The sequence below is a fragment of the Vespula vulgaris genome, chromosome 4, assembly GCF_905475345.1.
Source record: "Vespula vulgaris chromosome 4, iyVesVulg1.1, whole genome shotgun sequence".
NCBI lineage: Eukaryota > Metazoa > Arthropoda > Insecta > Hymenoptera > Vespidae > Vespula > Vespula vulgaris.
Window position 1 is genome coordinate 2,901,465 of NC_066589.1, and position 19,664 is coordinate 2,921,128.

At 27.2% G+C, this 19,664-nt stretch overlaps 1 protein-coding gene across 1 annotated transcript; it reads left to right on the plus strand.

The window, feature by feature from the left end:
- Positions 1-1,504: 1,504 nt before the first annotated feature.
- Positions 1,505-19,173, plus strand: LOC127063140 (pyrokinin-1 receptor-like). Its single transcript, XM_050992513.1, has 3 exons — positions 1,505-3,450; positions 14,624-14,850; positions 16,820-19,173. Exons 1-3 carry the CDS (start codon positions 2,595-2,597, stop codon positions 17,417-17,419), a joined length of 1,683 nt encoding a protein of 560 aa, XP_050848470.1. The 5' UTR covers positions 1,505-2,594; the 3' UTR covers positions 17,420-19,173.
- The last annotated feature ends 491 nt before the right edge of the window (positions 19,174-19,664 follow it).

The window sequence follows — 19,664 nt, forward strand, 5'->3', positions numbered from 1 at the left end:
AATTAGGTTTACGTGGAATTAATTAGCTAGCACGAAAAGTGAAAGTTTCTATATAGTTTAATATAATTTTAATTTTTTAATAAATATATATATATATATATATATATATATATATATATATATCTTATTCATATTATCTCTTAGCTTGTTCGAGAATCAATTGAAAAATAATACAACAGTATTGAATATGTAACAAAATAATGTTTTTATACGTAGAACAAACTGTTTTCAAAGATATATATTAAATTCGTTTAATCTTAAAATTAACAAAATTTATAAACAAACTTATTATTTACAGAAATTTGTATTTAATATAATTAAACCTTATTTAATATAATTTTGTCGTAGTTAAATAAAGAGAAAGTATATAGACATTTACTAATATTCGATTTAGTTTGAAATTGACAATAAAAAGAGAAATAATAAAAGGGGAAACAATCGTCAAAAAAAATTGCCTTAGTTTTTGGGGAATTTCGTTGTAACCCCTGTTGTAATTGAACTTTGTTCTTCTTCGACCTAGTTTCTTAGTTAAGTTAGTTTACCAAGAAGGATAGAAACAAACTACTTTTTTTGTTCTTCGCCCTTTTAATACTTACTTTTGAAAGCTTTCTAGACAAGGGTTCTCTATACATTATTTTTTCTAGCTTTCTATATCTTGGTTTTTCACATTTCTTAAAATCTCTCTCTCTCTCTCTCTCTCTCTCTCTCCCTATAATATATATATATTAGGTCGAATTATAAATAAGTGCTATTTTATTGTAATGAATTCTTTACTTATAACCGTGTATAAATACCGTTTTATAGTAATAAATTTCGACTTATTTACATATCTCATTTATAAATCAATCTAATAGCCATGCAAAATGATACATTAAAACATTATTTTATAAACTAAAATATTATTTCATATTTAAAATTTCATTCCAATAACAAATTTCTTCTCATCATAAAATATCGTTTTACAAAAATATAATTATCGATTTGATACATAATTATATGTCATTTTATTGTAAACTCATTTATAATAAAACTGTGTAATTATAAATCAATTCAATATTTCTCTCTCTCTCTCTCTCTTTCTCTCTCTCTCTCTCTCTCCTTCTCTTTTTCTCTATCTCAAAGATATATTTATTCTTTTATCTAATTATCTATCTATATGAATCCATATATGCATATATGTAAATATCGTATATTATAGTCGTTTCAGTGCACAAAATCCAATCTACAAGGCGTCAATTTATTTTAGCCACCATACTCACACAATACAATCTCCGAAGTTCCATTATTTAGCAGCGGTAAGGTTAAAAAAGGTTTGAGACCTTTCCTGAAAACTTGCCAATCGATTAATTTTTTCCAGAGAAAGGTTCTCGTAAAAAACGTCCCTTTTAAAGGTCGAAGATCGCGAAGAAAAGTTCCCTCTCCCGTTTTTTGTATATCGATGGAGATGCAGAATGAAATGATGAGGAGTTATATAAAAAAAATAAAAAAAATAAAAAAATAAAAAAGAATTAAAAAAATAAAGGAATAAAGAAAAGAAAAAAAAAGAAAATAAAATAGACGAAAAGAGACAATAGTGGTAACGACGCAATTCAATTTATTCAGAATAAAGGAAGACTCGATTCGCGAGGACGACGGCCTGAACGGATGGTCAGAGACGACGCAGAGAGTGCCGGCCGGTTTCTTCCTCTTCGCGGCTGTTTCGCATCGCAGTCGCGATTCGTGCGGCACCCGTGACGGCTCGTGTGCGATTAAACGGTCATCATTTATCTCTCTTTCTCTTCTTACTACTTATCCCACCTTTCGAAAATCACGGGTATACAAAATCAAATTATAAAAAAGAATAAGAAGAAAAAGGAAAAGAGGAAGAAGTAAATTCATTCATTTTCTTTTTTTTTATCATTATTTTTTCTTATTTTGTATTCTGTTCAAGTATATTTTAAAATTAAAGAAATTTGAGAAGAAAGAAAAAATAAAAGAGAAAAGAAAGATAAACAAGAAATCATCATTCGTTTCCTCTCTTTATTTTTATCTTATTTTCGTATCGCTAAGATATCGTTCTATAAATTTCGAGTGGAACAAGAGGAAAAAAAAGAAAAAGAAAAGGAAGATAAAAATATTTCGAAAAGGCTTATAGTCCTTTATTCTTTCCTTTTTTATTTTTATTCTTTCATTTACTTTTCTCGAGTGTTATACAGGATCACGTGGGTACTAAAATCAACTCGAACACAAAAAAAGTTAAATTCTTCTATCTCGTACCTTTCCTACATATCTTCGACGATCACGTGTGTGCAATCTAAAAGGAAACAGAAGAAAAATAACAGAGGAATCCTTTCAGTTTTTACATGATCTTAAACGACCAAACTTTTTGCTCTGCAGAAGAACTGTGTTTGACTTCACAATTGAGAAATAATGAGTGAAATCAAACGTTTCTCACAACCTACTTTAAAGCTTTCATAAGAAAGAAAAAAGGTAAGAAAAAGAAAAGAAGAGAAGGAAGAAAAAACAATCAAAGAATGTTCTTGAAAGAAAAACTAGAAAGGAAAAGAAGTTCGACTTTAAAGGTATGATAGCCAATAGGAACGAGAGAAATAACGATGGAGAATACTCTGTCAGCGAGTTTAATACCGCCAACCAGTTTGATTTACTCGACGTTGAAAGAAAATCTTCTTCCGCAATTGAACTGTGAATCGTGTTACCATAATCATACGACTTCGGCGATTCTAACCGAAGAAAGTTACTCGATGATAGCTCGAAGGGATTCTCTCTACATAGTAATACCTGTCACGATAATCTATGTATCAATATTCATTACTGGTACGATCGGTAACATAAGCACGTGTATAGTGATTGCACGCAACAAGTCGATGCACACAGCAACAAATTATTATCTCTTCAGTTTAGCTGTATCGGACTTGTTGCTTTTAATATCAGGTTTACCTGCTGAAATTTATTTGGTATGGTGCAAATACTCTTATATTTTTGGCGAAGGATTTTGTGTTATACGTGGGTTGGCCGCAGAAACATCGACAAATGCCTCGGTATTAACGATCACGGCGTTCACAGCCGAAAGATACGTTGCTATTTGTCATCCTTTTCTATCACAGACTATGTCAAAGTTATCACGTGCCGTTAAACTGATCCTCGTGATCTGGTTGGTGGCATTATCCTTCGCATTACCTCAAGCCCTACAATTTGGTGTTGTTCGTCATGGGATAAAACAAGAAATAGTTATGTGTACGGTGAAACGAATTATAATAAAGCATTCCTTCGAGATGTCGACTTTCCTCTTCTTCATCGTACCCATGAGCCTTATCACTGTTCTATATATCCTTATTGGTCTCAAGTTAAGAAAATCGAACATGATGAAGAAAAGACCTGGAAATGGAGAGTCACAAAGAAGCTGCAGGCATTATCCTGGGAAAAATTCCAGAAAAATTCTTAAGATGCTCGGTAAGTTCATTTCCTTTTGTTTATTTTATTTCTTAATTTGACTTCGACTTCTCAATAATTCGACTTTATAATCAAGGTATTTTTCTTTTTCTGTTTACTAAAAATATTGTGAAACTTATACAAAATTGTATAACATCTATAATATATAATAAATAGTTGCATTATAAATTTTAGGTTGTGCAATTTATTCTAAACAAACAAAAAGAATAATATAATTATACTATAAGTTTTACATATAATTGGCAAACTAACTTTTCAATATGAACTAACAATTAAGTTTGTAGAAAACAAATTAAATAAGATTTTAAAAAATACATATAAGTGATTTTAAAATTAAATTACATAATACTATAGAATGTTATGGTATGTCAATTCTTTTTTATTCATGCACCTGAATTATCTACTTTTAAATCTCATTCACTTTTACAAAACACGCCTAATAATACTGTATCAATTTTAAATCTCAACTCGATTGAATTATTCAATTCAATTGGATCATTTTTATATCCTCAAAGTTTGTTTTCATCTGCATCTTTTTATTACACATAAATTTTTTTAAATACACATAACTATCGATAAAAATAGATAAAAGACGTATTTGTAAATTATATATTAACAAACTTACACACGTTTCTTATTTTTTTTTTTTTACATGTTTCAAAAGCAATAAATGAATTCGTCGTTACTTTACAAAATTAGCTTGTTGTTTACGAATGTACTATTAAGATTGAGAAAATAAGATTTCTTTGTAGTTTTATCAATAAAAATAAAAATTAATATTCGATGTTTTTCAAGCTCGATTCGAAAAGCTGGCGTGAGCATATTGAAATAAATTTAACTTATTCAAAGCCAGTGATCTCTCTCTCTCTCTCTCTTTCTCTCTCTCTCTCTCTCTTCCTCTCTCTTTTCTTTTTCTACACGATTACTATAACATGTGAAATGCTTTTGAGATCATCAATGATTTTGATCAACACTCGATTTTGAGGACTTTATTTAGAAAGTTTCAAAAATATTTTTTGCGACGTTTACTACAAAACTAAACATATCTATCTTTCTTAATAAGAGTAATATATAATGTCAAAAGGATAACGAGTTATTTTGTACCTTTTATTTAGAAAAAGTTTTGACAGTTATTAAATATATATCGATCTCAATATTGACGTGTTAATTTTGTCATCATTGTTTCAATTGAAAAGAAGAAACTTTGGAGTTAATTTATCGAAAATGCATATTTAATGAGAATTTGAAACTTAATTTGACTTTGGACGATAAATTTTCTCCTTAAAAATCCATTTCTACATCATCTTGCTTGAATTTACTTCGAATTGTTCGTATGTATCTATATATATATATAAATTTACCTGTTCTTTAATTAATATACAAATCGTTTCAATCAAATGAAACACAGTCAAATACCAAACCAAACGTTTATCAATCGTCTATCTGCAATTTGCACCTTGATCAAATGAAATTGAGATGTCAGTGTGTACAATGTTCGTTATTTACATGTTACGTATACTATTTTTGTCATATGGATACCGTTTGAGTAATACTCGATCTCATTTCGAGACGAATTATTTCTACGACTTGGTCCTCTATTTAATACCTCAAGATTTCATTTCCTTCAAAGAATTCAACCAATTACGTAACATTCTAAGCAAATTCACATTTTGTTGTAATAATAATGTCGACATAACCGGAATTTACTCAAGATTGCTGGATCCTCGATCGATGCTTTCGAAGTTATGAAACAAGCGGACAAAATGAAAATAAACTTGTGAGAATGTAGAATAAACCGGAAAAGGAAGGGAGATATTTATACACTCGTTGTCTCTTTCTCTCTCTCTCTCTCTCTCTCTCTCTCTCTCTCTCTCTCTCTCTCTTCCTTTTAAATATATGAATAAATGGAATCCGGAAATATTTCTTTCCAATTTTTCAGAAAGGAAATCTGTAAAAGATAATATACTTGATAGGAAGAAACGTATCAATTTAATAGAATAAAAAATAAAATGCTTCGTTGATATATATATATACACACACACATACATACGTACACACACATAAATATGTACTATTTTTAGATATATCTCATATTTCATATAGAGAAAAAGAACAACATTGTAATTGAAGAAAGAACAGAAGAAAGAAAGTAAGAATTTAAAAATAAAGAAGTTACAAGTCTCTGAAATTTCAGATTTTTTTTAAAAGAATTATACATGAACATATTTTTTTATTTTTTTATCCTGTACTACATACAATCCTTGAATGCATTCATAACATAAGGAAATGTGAATATTCGATATTCTTATTTAAATTTTTTTTTGTTATATTGCTTTTATCTTCTTTATATTTCTAATTGAATAATTATTCTATTGGAATTTGAAAAATTTGAGTAAAAAAAAATTGAATGAAAAATTATTCTTTTTAGAAGATTAACGCGTGATTGTCGAAATTTAAGGGTCAAAGATTGTATTGTTCTTTATAAGAAATAAGTACACGGGTGCATAAAGGACAACGATCTCACTAGTATAGATTTCATTGATAAAATTATTGATTCGGTTATATGTTCATTATCAAAGTGAATACAATAGAAATAGATAAAGAGTTAAATGATTTCACCTCTTTCACTTTTGCTCTTATACAAGTAATGGGATTCAATTGTCAGCAAAGTTTCACATATAATTATGTTATATTATATAATTTAATAATATTATAATTAGACATATATACATGTGTATGTGTATGTATGTATATATAGAAGTATCTAACGACGGAGGAACTTGTTTGACCCATTAATGGGCTCGCAATATTGATCGATTTACTTCTACGACTTGACATTTCTACAGATGAAAAGATGAGAATTAAATGGATAAGATTCTTTCTCTAAATTAACCTATTTCTTTATCTCATGACGACTTTATATTGATCTATCAACATGATTTCATTTGATTACATGACGTAATCGCATTCATCCATTAAATTCATCCTTACCACTGGACATCGCTGTCCATATACGATATTACAAGAAGTCTCAGGATATGATAATTAAGATTTATTTCAAACATATTTTAATATCGTCGAAGAAATATTTGGTAATATTTCTTGACAACCGATTACTATTGACTATTATTGATATTTGTCGAAAGGAATTTCTCAAGATAAATCCTCAAAATTCTTTTTCTTTCTTTTTTGTTAATACCTCGTTTTCGTTGAGATTTATTAATGTGCATGTTTTTCAAATATGATTTAAAGCATGATATTTTAAAAATTTTATAAAACTCAGAATTCTACTCATGTAGAATATTTTATTAATGTTATAATTTGTAGATAAGTTAAAGATTGACCAAATAATGCTGCAGAAATACAATATAGTAGTACGATAGATTTCAAGAATTTCTTATCTTTTATATTGTTAAGAATGAATAGATTGAAATTTCACAAGCATTTTTCATTTAAGGGTTAACTCTTGAAAATGTACGCGGGAGACAGGGAGCGGTCTCAAAAATAAATGAATATGGTCTTTTCTATCTAAAAAAAAAAACTCGGAACGTTGTTTTTGTTTCATTTATGTTTTTACATTGGCAGCCCTAGTAGGTCTAGTAGTCGATGAAGTGTAAATATGTACAGCGAAGAGTAAATATTCTACGGAATGGTCGACATCGATCGGTCAAAGTTTTCTAACATGATCGCGATCTCTTGCGATTAATAATTACCACGTCACGAATGGAAAAAGAAAGAAAAAAATAACAAAAAGTATTATATTCGATGGCGTTAAATGACGAAGATGCATCGATATTGATTTTTAATTCTTACAAGTAACTCTCTCCGTTCTTCTTGATAAAAGAACATTCTAGTGGATCTAAAAGTTATGAAACAGAGTTACATCCGACAGTTATACGATAGATCTAATACGATAATTAAAACGCACATTCTAATAGTATTCCGCTCATTAAAAGAACTTCTTCGGTAAGTTTTTTATTTAATTCTTAAGAAACTCCTTTACATTCTTAATAACACGATGAAGAATAAAAAGTAAGTAAGTAATATTTATACGAACGGATAATTTTTATTTTGAATTCCATGCACTGAGTGTGCTAATAAATAATATCAAAATTTTTGAATATTTTATATTTAAAAATATAAAAATTATATAATAGAATATATCATATATTAATAATATACGTATATATTATAATATAATATTGAGTTAGTTAATAACTATTGTTAGAATTCTCAATAAAGGATAAAACTTAATATATAAAATATGTAGTATATAATTTTACAATATAAAAAAATATAATTTGACGAATAAACAAATCACGCTTAGGAAAATTATGTTAATAGCAATTTCTAATCTTATCACGAAATTTCGAATAATCGTCAAACATCATTTTACCTTAAATTTTGTAATTCAAATTTATTTTCTTGTTCCCCTTGTAAACAGGGTGAGTCAAAAAACCCAAAGAAAGGTTTCGTTGACAAAGAATAAGGGGAGAAAAAATGTTGTCGACAGAAAAGGAAAAAAGAAAAAAGAAAGAGAAATACCTTTGATATTCCAGTTATTACCCACGTAGGTGGGTGAGATCTATGGATGACGACCAAAAGAGAAAAAAAAAAGTAACGTTTCATATGGAACAATCGATCTCGACATTCTTTTTTCAAAGGGCGCTTAAAAAAGACTCTTTCGTTTGTACGCCTTTTGAAAATCGATTCTCATTCAACTTTTTTTCATTCAATCTATTCTTTTTTATATTTTATTATCTCTCTTGTATTTCAATGAAATTATATAAAATTAATTTTTTTTTCTTATACATTTAATATATGCTAAATTAAAATTGGACTGGAATAAATTATATTAATGTTTCATATTGTATAATGTTTTTCTTTAGAAACTATTACACGAACAAATTTTTTATTTATAGATTAAGAGAAAATTTAGTTGTAGAGACTTGAAACAATTTTTTTTATAGAATTTTAATACTAATTATAGATCAATAATTATATAAAACTGTCTTTATAAAATATTAATCCGTTAATTGGAGAAGACGAGTTAACCAATTATGAAAATTTCAATTGCTCTCATGATTATATAAATAAATAAATCATTTGTTTTTTATTACTAAAAAAATTTACTTACTGATTCTTTTTATAATTGATAATTCATAAAAATTTTCCATCTTCTTTTGTAATATATTATTCTTAATCAAAATAAATTTCATACATTTACATTCATCGATCATTTCCCTACTGAATAGATTAACATGTCTATAAAAAAAGATATAATCACTGTTATTAAAAAAATAACAATAGAAAGAGAAAAATGATATATTTTTTCATTGCAAAAATAATTACATAGTTGTATACGATAAAAAAATTAACGACCACGAAGTTGATAAATACGCTAAAGATCTCACTTTTTTGGTAAAGATTCTTTTTATGTGAATAAATATAATTAATCACTCTATGATACGGAAAAAGAATCGTCATAGTAATTACTGAAAAAAAATGGATAGCAATACCATGAAGCATAATAACATGCTGTTATTGTATAGCATCGGCTTTTGTAATAACTCGTGAAAGAATCCTCTATCTTATTTTATTATGTTCTTTTTAATTTTTTAATGTTTTCATTTATTGTTATTCTTTTTCTAATTTATTCCTCCTTGAATCATCCGATTCGAACCTTCAAGAAAAACTTTATATTAATTATTTTTTATTGAAAAGAAAAATTAAAAAGGAAAAAGAAATTTAATATTTACATTTAATTTATGTAAAATACTATAATAAAAGTTGATATTTTTCGTTGGTAAATAGATGAAATATTTTGTTCTGTATTATTATCAAGTTTGTCTAATTTATCACGCGTCCGTTTTTATCAAATAGTAAAAAAAAAATGTAATAGTTACAAAGCTATTGTTACACCTTTAATAGTTATGAAGATAATTAAAAAAACATTTTTTAATTTATAATGAATTACATATGTAAACAACTATATGATTTAAATAAACAAATGATAAATTATTGTTAACTATAAATGATGATATAAGACAAAATAAAATAATTTATTAAATGGTGGCGAACAAATGCCATAATACAAGCAGTATTTACGACAATTATATACTAAATGAAAACTCTAAAAATATAAATTTTCAGATAATACTTATAATGATAACAGTCGTGTTAATGATATCATTCTCATGAGATATAACGAATACTGCATAAACTTGACAGTACGTAACTCGTTTAATACAAAAAAATATATAGGAGTATAGTTGAAAAAATACTTCATCAAAATCATAAATATGTTATCTGAATATTTAGATATCGATCGAAACAAATATTATCGAGCGTTAAAAGGAATTGTTTTTTTTTTGCTCTTTACATGTAAATAATCGATGCATTTCTTTTTCTTCGTCGCATTTCGAACTTATTGAGAAGCATGAAAATTTTAGCCGTTAAGAAACTTCGATTTGGCGTGCCAAGTTAATTAACATTAACGAGAAGCTGTTATTTTTTTAATTAGCTTACTAGTGTAATTACGTGGAAGCGTTATTCTGAACCATTTAACTTGGAATGAACGAGCTTTGAAATAATAAGAGCAATTAATTATATATTTTGTTATCGTAACTTAAAAAAGACATTGCAGTCCAAATGTAATATATTCTTTTTACTCGGGATTAATTTATCTCTGTTTTTCATATGTTATGAATATTTTTAATAAATATTTATATTTATATTTAATTTATATGTGTATAAATATTATATATATATGTTTATATATAATACGTATAAATTTTATTTCTATTGTCTCTCTCTCTCTCTCTCTCTCTCTCTCTCTCTATATATATATATATATATATATATATATATATATATATATATATATATACATATATATGAACGAGTTTGTAAAACTCGCCCGGAGGAAATGAACGAATAAATAATATTTTTACGTCTTAAATGTTTTGTAGTCTACGGTCATCAAAAAAAGATTAACAAAGAAAGAAAAAGAGAAAGAGAGAGAAATAAAAAAGGCATAGTAAAGAACCACGATTTATTAATTTGTTATTTGTGTTGAATTATGTATAATAATTTTTTAATTCGTTTAATTTTATTCACGATTGTTATATATATATATATATATATATATATATATATATATATATATATATTTATTTATTTTTTATACAGTGTCTAGATAAATAACGTGACAAACGAGATGATTCCTTATAAAAAAAAGAAGAAGAAAATATAGAATAGAAATTTTTTCGTTCAAGGTTAATTTTTAAGAAAATCTATTACGTTGGCATTTAGTTGTAACTAATTGTATGTAAAATATGATTTACCGTGCGACCTCGTGTATATTATATATTTTTAAGTACAAAATATTTATCTCTGTTTTTGCGAGTCTCTGGAGTTAAATTATATTATTCTGCACAGTCTTCGCTACTATACTTTCGTAGTAGTATATAAAATTCCTTTTTCCTTTTTTTTTTTTTTTTAAGAGAATGGAAAAAACTCTCGGTAATATTATGCGCATGTGTATAGGAACACATATCTCAGAAGTTTTTGACGGCCGAGCTTTAGAATAAATTATATCGTTTTGTTGAGTGAAGCAGCCGAAAAGAGTAGTTGGCGACAAAAAATGTTATAACACGAATATAAATGATACAGATACAACTCTTATCAAGTAAGTGGATATTCCAGTCACGAAGAATACTCTGTCCTATAATTTCATTTCTTTTTTTTTTCTTTTTGCTATCTTTTTCTCTTCTTCTCCGCGGAACATCTTCGTCAATCTTTGTTTACAAGAATCGCAAGAGGACAGTTGACCTTTCCTTTTTTTCGCACTAAAAATAATTTCTCGAATTTATCATATAAAAAAGAGACTATTTTCCTTTTTTGAAATCTTCCACTGCATGATTTGTTAGGATCACTAAGATTCTATTTTATTTAGAACCATGAAATATATTGACAAGGTTAGCCATTAAAATCTGAATATACACCCTGTATACGGTTTGAGGCGGAATTGATGATAGGAAAAAATTGTAGAGGAAAATTTTATATTGTTTATGAAGCTCTATCATCTTGTAGTTTGACTTATTTTTTAACTGGAACTTTACGATGTTCTTTTTTTTATAAATTAATTGCCCGCGCCATTCTGAATAAAAAAAGTATTAAACTACAAAATATTGTAAAGTATTTAGTTCGCGAGGTATTTTGAAAAAATATCTGATTCAAACAGCTCTAACGAATCATATCTTCTTCTTTTTATTAATGTTAGAAAAAAATTTGAAATGAAAAATATGCATGGTTCTACATATTCACGATTATATTTTTATTCGCAAGTGCACGTACTATTATAAATTAAATATTATTATATACTAACATTAGAGAGCATATAGTACATATTTTAATTATATATTATTATATATACTTTACATATATTTTATATAGTATATATAATAATTATATATACTTTTAAGAATAAATATTGCAATGTGCATACATTTTTTCCTGCGTGATTGACAGTTCCACTTATTTATAAAAATATTTTCTATTAAAAATGAGAAAAAATAATCGTCCATATTACGAGAAAAAACAGAACAACAAAAATGGAGAAAAAGGTAGAAAAAAAGTTTAATGAATCGCAAGATAGATAGTTCGATGATGTTAAAATAAAACAACTGATATAGAGGATATGGAGAATACAGATTTAAAAAGAAAAAACATAACAACAAACATCACGTTTCTTCCTTCGATCCATTTGAAAATAATCCCGATGTATATAATCCTAAATAATGCCAATCGGATTATCTTGGCAACAAAGGCTGCAACGATCGATTCGAATCAAAGGAGAGAAAAATAAAACTCGCAAATCTTTCTCCCTCTTTCTCTCAATTCTGTTATCCTGTTACAATAGATATATCGAAATCGGAACGAGCTTAAATTAAAACGTTAGGTACATACTATATACTTCGTTTTTCATTTCGTAATTTTTTCCGTTTTCCTTTCTATCGAATCATATCGATTTATTTTTCTACAATGTTATTTGTTTTCGATAAGAAGAAACTTATCCCATAAAATTCAAGATTAAAAGAAAAATAGGTTTCATCTACATTTTATATTCAGTTATATTATTTCTTGTTAATAAATATTATTAACATTAACAAGTTTAATAATTCGTTCATTATATATAAAATATTATTTATTAACTCGTACAGTATTTAAAAAAGTAATAAGAATATGTTATAAAGAAATATATAATAAGTATTATAAATTTTGTTATAGTAATGTATAAATATTAAGTTTATTGAGTATCTTATTAACGTTCATAAATTTATTAAAATTAAAAGATATTAGTCAAGAAAGATCGATTATTAATAATCATCGAAATTAATTAAAAACGTACAAATAAATAAAATCTTCGTTCCAAATACTTCATTATCGTTCAAAAATCCATTGAAATCGAAAAACAAATATTGACTTATTCGACAGTATTGATTGTCATTCAAAACGAGACAAACATTCGGTTTAATTTTTATACAAAAAATTTATTGAACAACTATTCAAACGTATCGAATATTTCCCTTGTATTTTATTTTTATGTTAAAATATCGACGTATTATTTTCCCTTAAACGACAACGAAAAAGAAAGAAAAAGAAACAGATTAATATAAAAAATAAAAAAGTAAAAAGAACCAATATGTTCAATCTCGTATCGCTTGTCATCGAAAAAGTAAAATGAGTGGGATTAAACCGAGAGCTCGATTTCCACATCGGAAATGCGAGTATTGTTTGGAGGAGGAAGGGAGGGTATAAAGGTGGAATGAAGTCAAAGGGAGGTCAAGCCTTAATTTGTCTGGCCGGTGAAAAGGAAGCGGAATAACGAATGAAAAGGGGGAAGAATGACCGTGGTAAGAATTTCTGATTAAATTCTCAAAAAATGTCGACGACAACAATGAAAACAGCAATGAATAATTCGCGAATTACTCATCAAAACTCATAAAACGAATCGTAGTAGTTGCATCGCGATTATCGTGACGTTCTTCATATTGTTGACTTCTCTATCCTGTTATTGTTCTTTTTATTTTTCTTTATCTGTATCAAAAAGCAAATTCACTTAAAAAATTTATTACTTCTCTATCTATTTTTACATTAATTATAATAATATACTATATCGTCATCGTTCAGAAATCAATAATTTAACAATTTAAAGAAATTTAATCTGTTAGTTGTCCTGTAACTTTTGATAATTTTTAGTTCTTTTTCTTTTATTTTTTATTAACTACTTTTATGATCATTAAACTTCTATATTAATACTTTGTAAATAAAATATTTGTTCGTTAACAATGCATGTCTTTTGTATTTAATAGCTATATAATTATATCTAATTATATTCCAATTTAATACAGTTATATATCCCAAAAGAACTGAATAAAAAAAACGAACTCGAAAAAATTGCAAATCCAGAAGATTGTGAAATGGTTTTTTAGAAAGAACAAGTTATATACTTACCTTAACAATTTTCTTTAATGCTTGATACGTAATATCATTAATTTAATCTTGTTGACACCGTTTTAACTCGTTTGTGAAAAATATTTCATTTACATTAATACCAATAGAATGACTTTAGAGATTTCGTAATTCATTATAATTACCTTGAGATAAATAACTATAAGGAATCATGTTTCGGATTACACACTTGATTTATTGATCACACGTAATCGAATATCCTCCACAAGTTAGTGATTTATTAGAATCGTTTGCAATTCAATAGTAGAGAAAAAGATGAAATATTTTGTTTATTAATCCTTTGACATACAAAAACATCTGGGATGTCATTTGTTTATGTCGTTACAAACATTAACTTGTCTCTGAAACTACGACAGTTTTACGCCGATTAAATTCGTTTAAATATTAAATAATATTTTTTTAAAACATTGAGTTTTATTTTATTTGTACGTCAAAACATTAACAAATCAAAGAACTCGACGTATAGTATTTCCCCGTAAGTTTCAAATAGCAATTTCTTATTATAAAAATAAAAAAATAAATAAATAAATAAAAATAAATATAAAAAATAACAGAAAAAAACGATTAACATTTATCTCCTATCAAGAATAAAATTAATATTTATTTTATATAAATGTATGCTCTTGCATGATTTTAGTTGCAGTTGTCGTCGCATTCTTCATCTGCTGGGCACCATTTCACGTTCAACGATTGATCGCCATTTATGGCACCAACAGCGAGGACCACTTCACGTCTTACAGTAGATGGATAGAGTCTCTTTATCTATTGATGACCTATGTGTCTGGAGTCCTGTATTATGTCTCCACGACTATCAATCCGATTCTTTATAACATCATGTCGAATAAATTTCGAGTAGCTTTCATGGTGAGTAAAAGAATCATCGCGAGATCGTTCATTGGTTTATTTTTCTTTTTCTTTTGTGAGCCATCTTGAATGATCAATCATATATCAAATAAAATCGAATTACTTTTCGAAATAACACCCAAAGTTACCTTGTTACAAAGTTTTTTAGTTGCACGACTGTTTTCCCGAAATTGTAATAAAAAGTACGAAAAATGATTTGAACAAAACAAGAAAAAGAAAGAGAGAAAGAGAGGTGGAGGGTGTAAAAAGCTAAAGGGTTTTTATATCAGCATACTTTTTTATTAGAATAAATTTTCTTTTACTCTAAGTTGGATGATGTATGATCTAGGGACCTTCAGGAATAAAAGTGATGGAAGTTATTTCGTGAAGATAAAGAAGTAAAAAAAAAAAGATAAAAAATGAAAGTCAAAGGGAAAAGAAAAAAAAGAAAGAAAAAAGTGCAATTTTATAAACTGTTCCGTATTTTTATCGTTCAAATAAAACACCATAATTATGATAAAATGGTTGACGATATTTTTATCAACTGTATCTATCAGGATGTCATTCGTAATTTGAATGCATAACTTGTAAATCGAAATATCGAATTTATGGATGTATCATGTAAAACCTGAACAAAGTTCTGACAATAATTCGCAAATATGATTTACATTTTTTCGACTCTGATGGATCAATAAAACTTTTCTTTTATTTTCTTTCAATAACTTCCATTCTATACATTATCAATAAAATTTTATGGTTAATACGATTTACGAAAACGATTTATAAAAATATTTTCCGGATGGAAGCTTTCTACTTATATCGAATCTCAAATACGAGAATTTCTATACATACGTATACGTACATTTTCTTAACTTCTTCCAAAAGTCAACATTCATGAAATAGATATTAACTTGCATACATATATATATATTTATTTTATATATTTATGAGAAAAAATATAAGATCAGATTTCTCTTTTTCCATTATGTTTTTTCTTTTCTTTTCTTTTTTTCTTTACTTCTCAGTTCTTATTTCTTTTTCTATTTCTTATCTCGGTTTTTCACACAGCCTCAATGCGTTGATAGGAAAGATATATAGTGCGGAATAAATCGATCAGTCGAAGAGATTTATTGATCATTATGCAAACCTTCAAATAGAAAAAAAAAAGGAAAAAGAATGTATGTAAATCATTATGATATAATGATAAATCAATTGATACATAAATAAACAAGGAGTTAACTAAGGAAGTATCCTTTGTTCTGATCTATATTAGCACTTATTATTAAATAAATTTTCTTCAAAATTAAATAAAATTTTTTCGATTTAATTTCAATCGATCGAATGTTTAGAGTGAATTTATGTCAAGTTATATGTTTGATTTTCTTCGATATGAGATATGATGAAAATTCGTCGACCAAAGTATAAAAACAGGTTTCGCCTTTTTGAAATGTACTTCACGAATAGAAATTACATTAGAATTGTTCGCTTGTAGCCCGAGCATTCTGAGAAGATATTCGAACCGAGGAAAACTAAATCTTAGAGAATCTAAAACGATATGGAAATAAGATCGAACGTGCTCGGAAATTTCTTTCGTCGTGTTCCTTTCTCATTCTAATGACTTTCTTTCGATTTTACCACGACGAAGTGATTAAAAAAATATCGATGAAATTAATCTAAAGGAAAGAAGAAATACGACGTACCAGAGAGAAAGACTTGATTACCTGAACTTTAATTGATTTTTTACCGGAACTTTAATTAAATATTGATCAGCTAAGAATATGAGAAAGCTCGTTAAAGAATTTTCATTGTTTCTTACAATTTGATCACATTGTTAAATCTTATCAGACTTTTTTTTTTTAATTAGATACTTCTATATTTTTCTATTACAATTTCATTAGAACATAATAATACGATTTATTTATCATATTTCCATTAAGTTCGAAAAGATCTGTGAAAAATAAAATAATATAAAAATTTCATTCTCCAACAGGAAACATTATCGAAGAGCTGTAGGATGTCTACTCTTAGGCAAAATCAGCGTTTTTACTCGAGTCTATCCCGTTCGCAACAAAGGACAGTAGGTTCTAAGATAGCAGCAACAACAGCAACAGGCATGGTGCAAGATAGTACAGAGTGTTCTGGAAATTCGGCACGAGATGATAGTCCACGTCGTTCTTTTCAATCATCGGCTATCTTGGAAAGGCCATCGGAACGAACAACGGAGTTATACGTAAACGAAAAGACGAAACGAGGAACGAAAAATTCAAAAATGATTAAGATAAAAGAAAAATGTTCTTCCTCTGAGAATAAATCGAACGATGATCGATCGAACGATGAACTTAGGCGGCCTGAATCAACGAGATATACAACTCTCAAAGTTATGAAAGTCGATACTCCAGAAAATAAATGGCGACGTTGTTTTAAATGGCTACCTGGTTTGAAACATTTAAAATTTTCACGAAGACCAAATTATTCATTGTCTCGTGACGACAACACATCGAACGTTCTCAATAACAATCGTCAGTGCGAATTTTCAATGACCTTGTGGAATATACGCGAGGGCAACGAGCAAGATCGCATTAGAAAGTAAATACATGTTTTACAAAAATGCTCGTTCATTTTTCGACTATAAATTCTCGATACGTAGGTAATATTAATAATGAAACTCTGCAAATAAGTATCTCGATAATTTTGTTTTCTAAAAGAAAACTTATAGAGAAAAATAAACTTCAATCGGTATAGTGTCAATTTCAAGTCTAATAATATATATATTAATTAATGTGTGTGTGTGTGTGTATATATATAAATTAATATCACTCATAATAAATTAATCGTGCGAATGTTTTCGACACAAATTCTGTAAAAGCAAAAATTCTTGAAATGACAATTACTCGCTGTGATAGTTAGGAAATACGTGATAAAGATTCATTATTAGGTGTAGAAGTATAATGTAAAGAGAAAAATGAAATAACATCTTATTGAGAAGATCATTAATGCTAATTAATAACACTCGAGATATGATTTGTAATGAACTTTAGTTTTCATATTCAATAACTGCATCATCATTCCGAAGACTGAGCATTCTCGAACTATGAACACGATATCACGTATACATCTGCAATAGTTGGATAAAAGAGAACGCAATCTGCAGAAAATTATGTTTTTTTAAATAGCTTGGGAAGGAAAATCGATCGGCTTTAAACCATCCTTCGTATTTCCCTTTAAGTTCGTTCTAATTTTTACATTCACATTTAAAGCTCAACATGGATATGTTATTATCCTTATAAATTATACATTACGTTGGAAATGTATACACGTAGTATAACACTAGTTTACGAAATTTTTCATAAATAATTTTCTTTCTTTTTTGTCAATAAAAATGATCTCTCTCTCTCTCTCTCTCTCTCTCTCTCTCTCTCTCTCTCACTCACTCTCTCCCTCTCTCTCTCTCTATCTACCTATCTATCTATCTATCTACCTATCTATCTATCTATCTATCTATCTACCTATCTATCTATCTATCTATCTATCTATTTATCTCTACTGTTTATTCATATATTGTAAATAACCATTAAAGAAAATAATTTTTATAAAGTTAATATCAACTAAGGATCTGAGAATATGTATAAAAATTAATATTTTTAATGTAAATATATAATCGTACATTTTAAGATATTCTAGATCTCTGGCATTCTCCTTTCCTTCATTGAATATAGATTAACAAAAAAAAAAAAAAGGAAAAGAAACTTGTCGTTGACAATACACTGAAGTAAAGAATACGTCAAAGAAAAAAAAATATTACGTTAACTAATAAGCGCACGTATCATTTATCATCTTACAAACATTACACCATATAATGCTTAACAGCACATCGATTATATTGTACGAAGGTCATAGTCTCACAGAAACAAGTTTGCAAACGAAGAATTAAAAAAAGCAGAAAACGAAAAAAAATAAAATCTCTATTTTTGTCGTAAAAATAAAAAACTCTAACGTATAATAATGAGTTCTGAGAATATTATTATTATTATTTTTTTTTATATAAGACTAAAAGAAACATATTTATTTCGTGTGATATTAAGAAAGAGATATACGTGAATATGAAAAAACTTATAACGAAAGGGTAAATAAAGACGTGTTTAATAAATGAATAAAAGCATCATTTTTGTGGTACTCTTTCTCTATAGGTCATATATATGTATATATTCAATGACAATAAAGGTTCGAAACATTGTGACATATGTATAGGAGATTGTCATACGATGCCTGATGGAGACAAAAGTCAAAAAGAATTTATAATGAAATCCACGATCGTGGATTTGTTATTATTTATTTATTTTTTTTTATAAAATTATTCATTTCAATCAGGCATCGTTTACTTGCTTAAAGCACTGAAGGTTACAAATTGAACTTGTAAAAATACACTTAGTAAAATGAGTAACATTTGTCTTTGAAGAAAACAATGATATATAGATTTGGAATTATTTTCTACGTTAAATACAACAAAGTTTGTTTATATAACAGAAATACGGAAAGATACGAATATATGGTGACCTTGAACGTGCACAAACTTAATTAAACGATTGTTTTATAGTAAATAAAACACAAGCGATTATTAAGAACCATTATTAAGAAAAACGATGAAAAAAAAGACGAAAGAAAAAGAAAAGTATTGATAAATTTGGTATGTCATGTAATATCGAGCAAAAGTTTTTATGCAAATTTATCGAGCAAAAGTAATTTGCGAATTTTGCAAGTAAATGTACTATCAAATGTGATAATGTTTTCACATATTTAACTCGATTAAAATATGTCGTCTTAATATAATAATATTT

Excerpts from the sequence above, each read along its gene's own strand:
- LOC127063140 (XM_050992513.1), top strand. The coding sequence starts at position 2,595 with ATGGAGAATACTCTGTCAGCGAGTTTAATACCGCCAACCAGTTTGATT. Across the intron at positions 3,451-14,623 it reads AAAAATTCTTAAGATGCTCG|TTGCAGTTGTCGTCGCATTC; the intron begins GTAAGTTCATTT and ends GCATGATTTTAG. Across the intron at positions 14,851-16,819 it reads AATTTCGAGTAGCTTTCATG|GAAACATTATCGAAGAGCTG; the intron begins GTGAGTAAAAGA and ends ATTCTCCAACAG.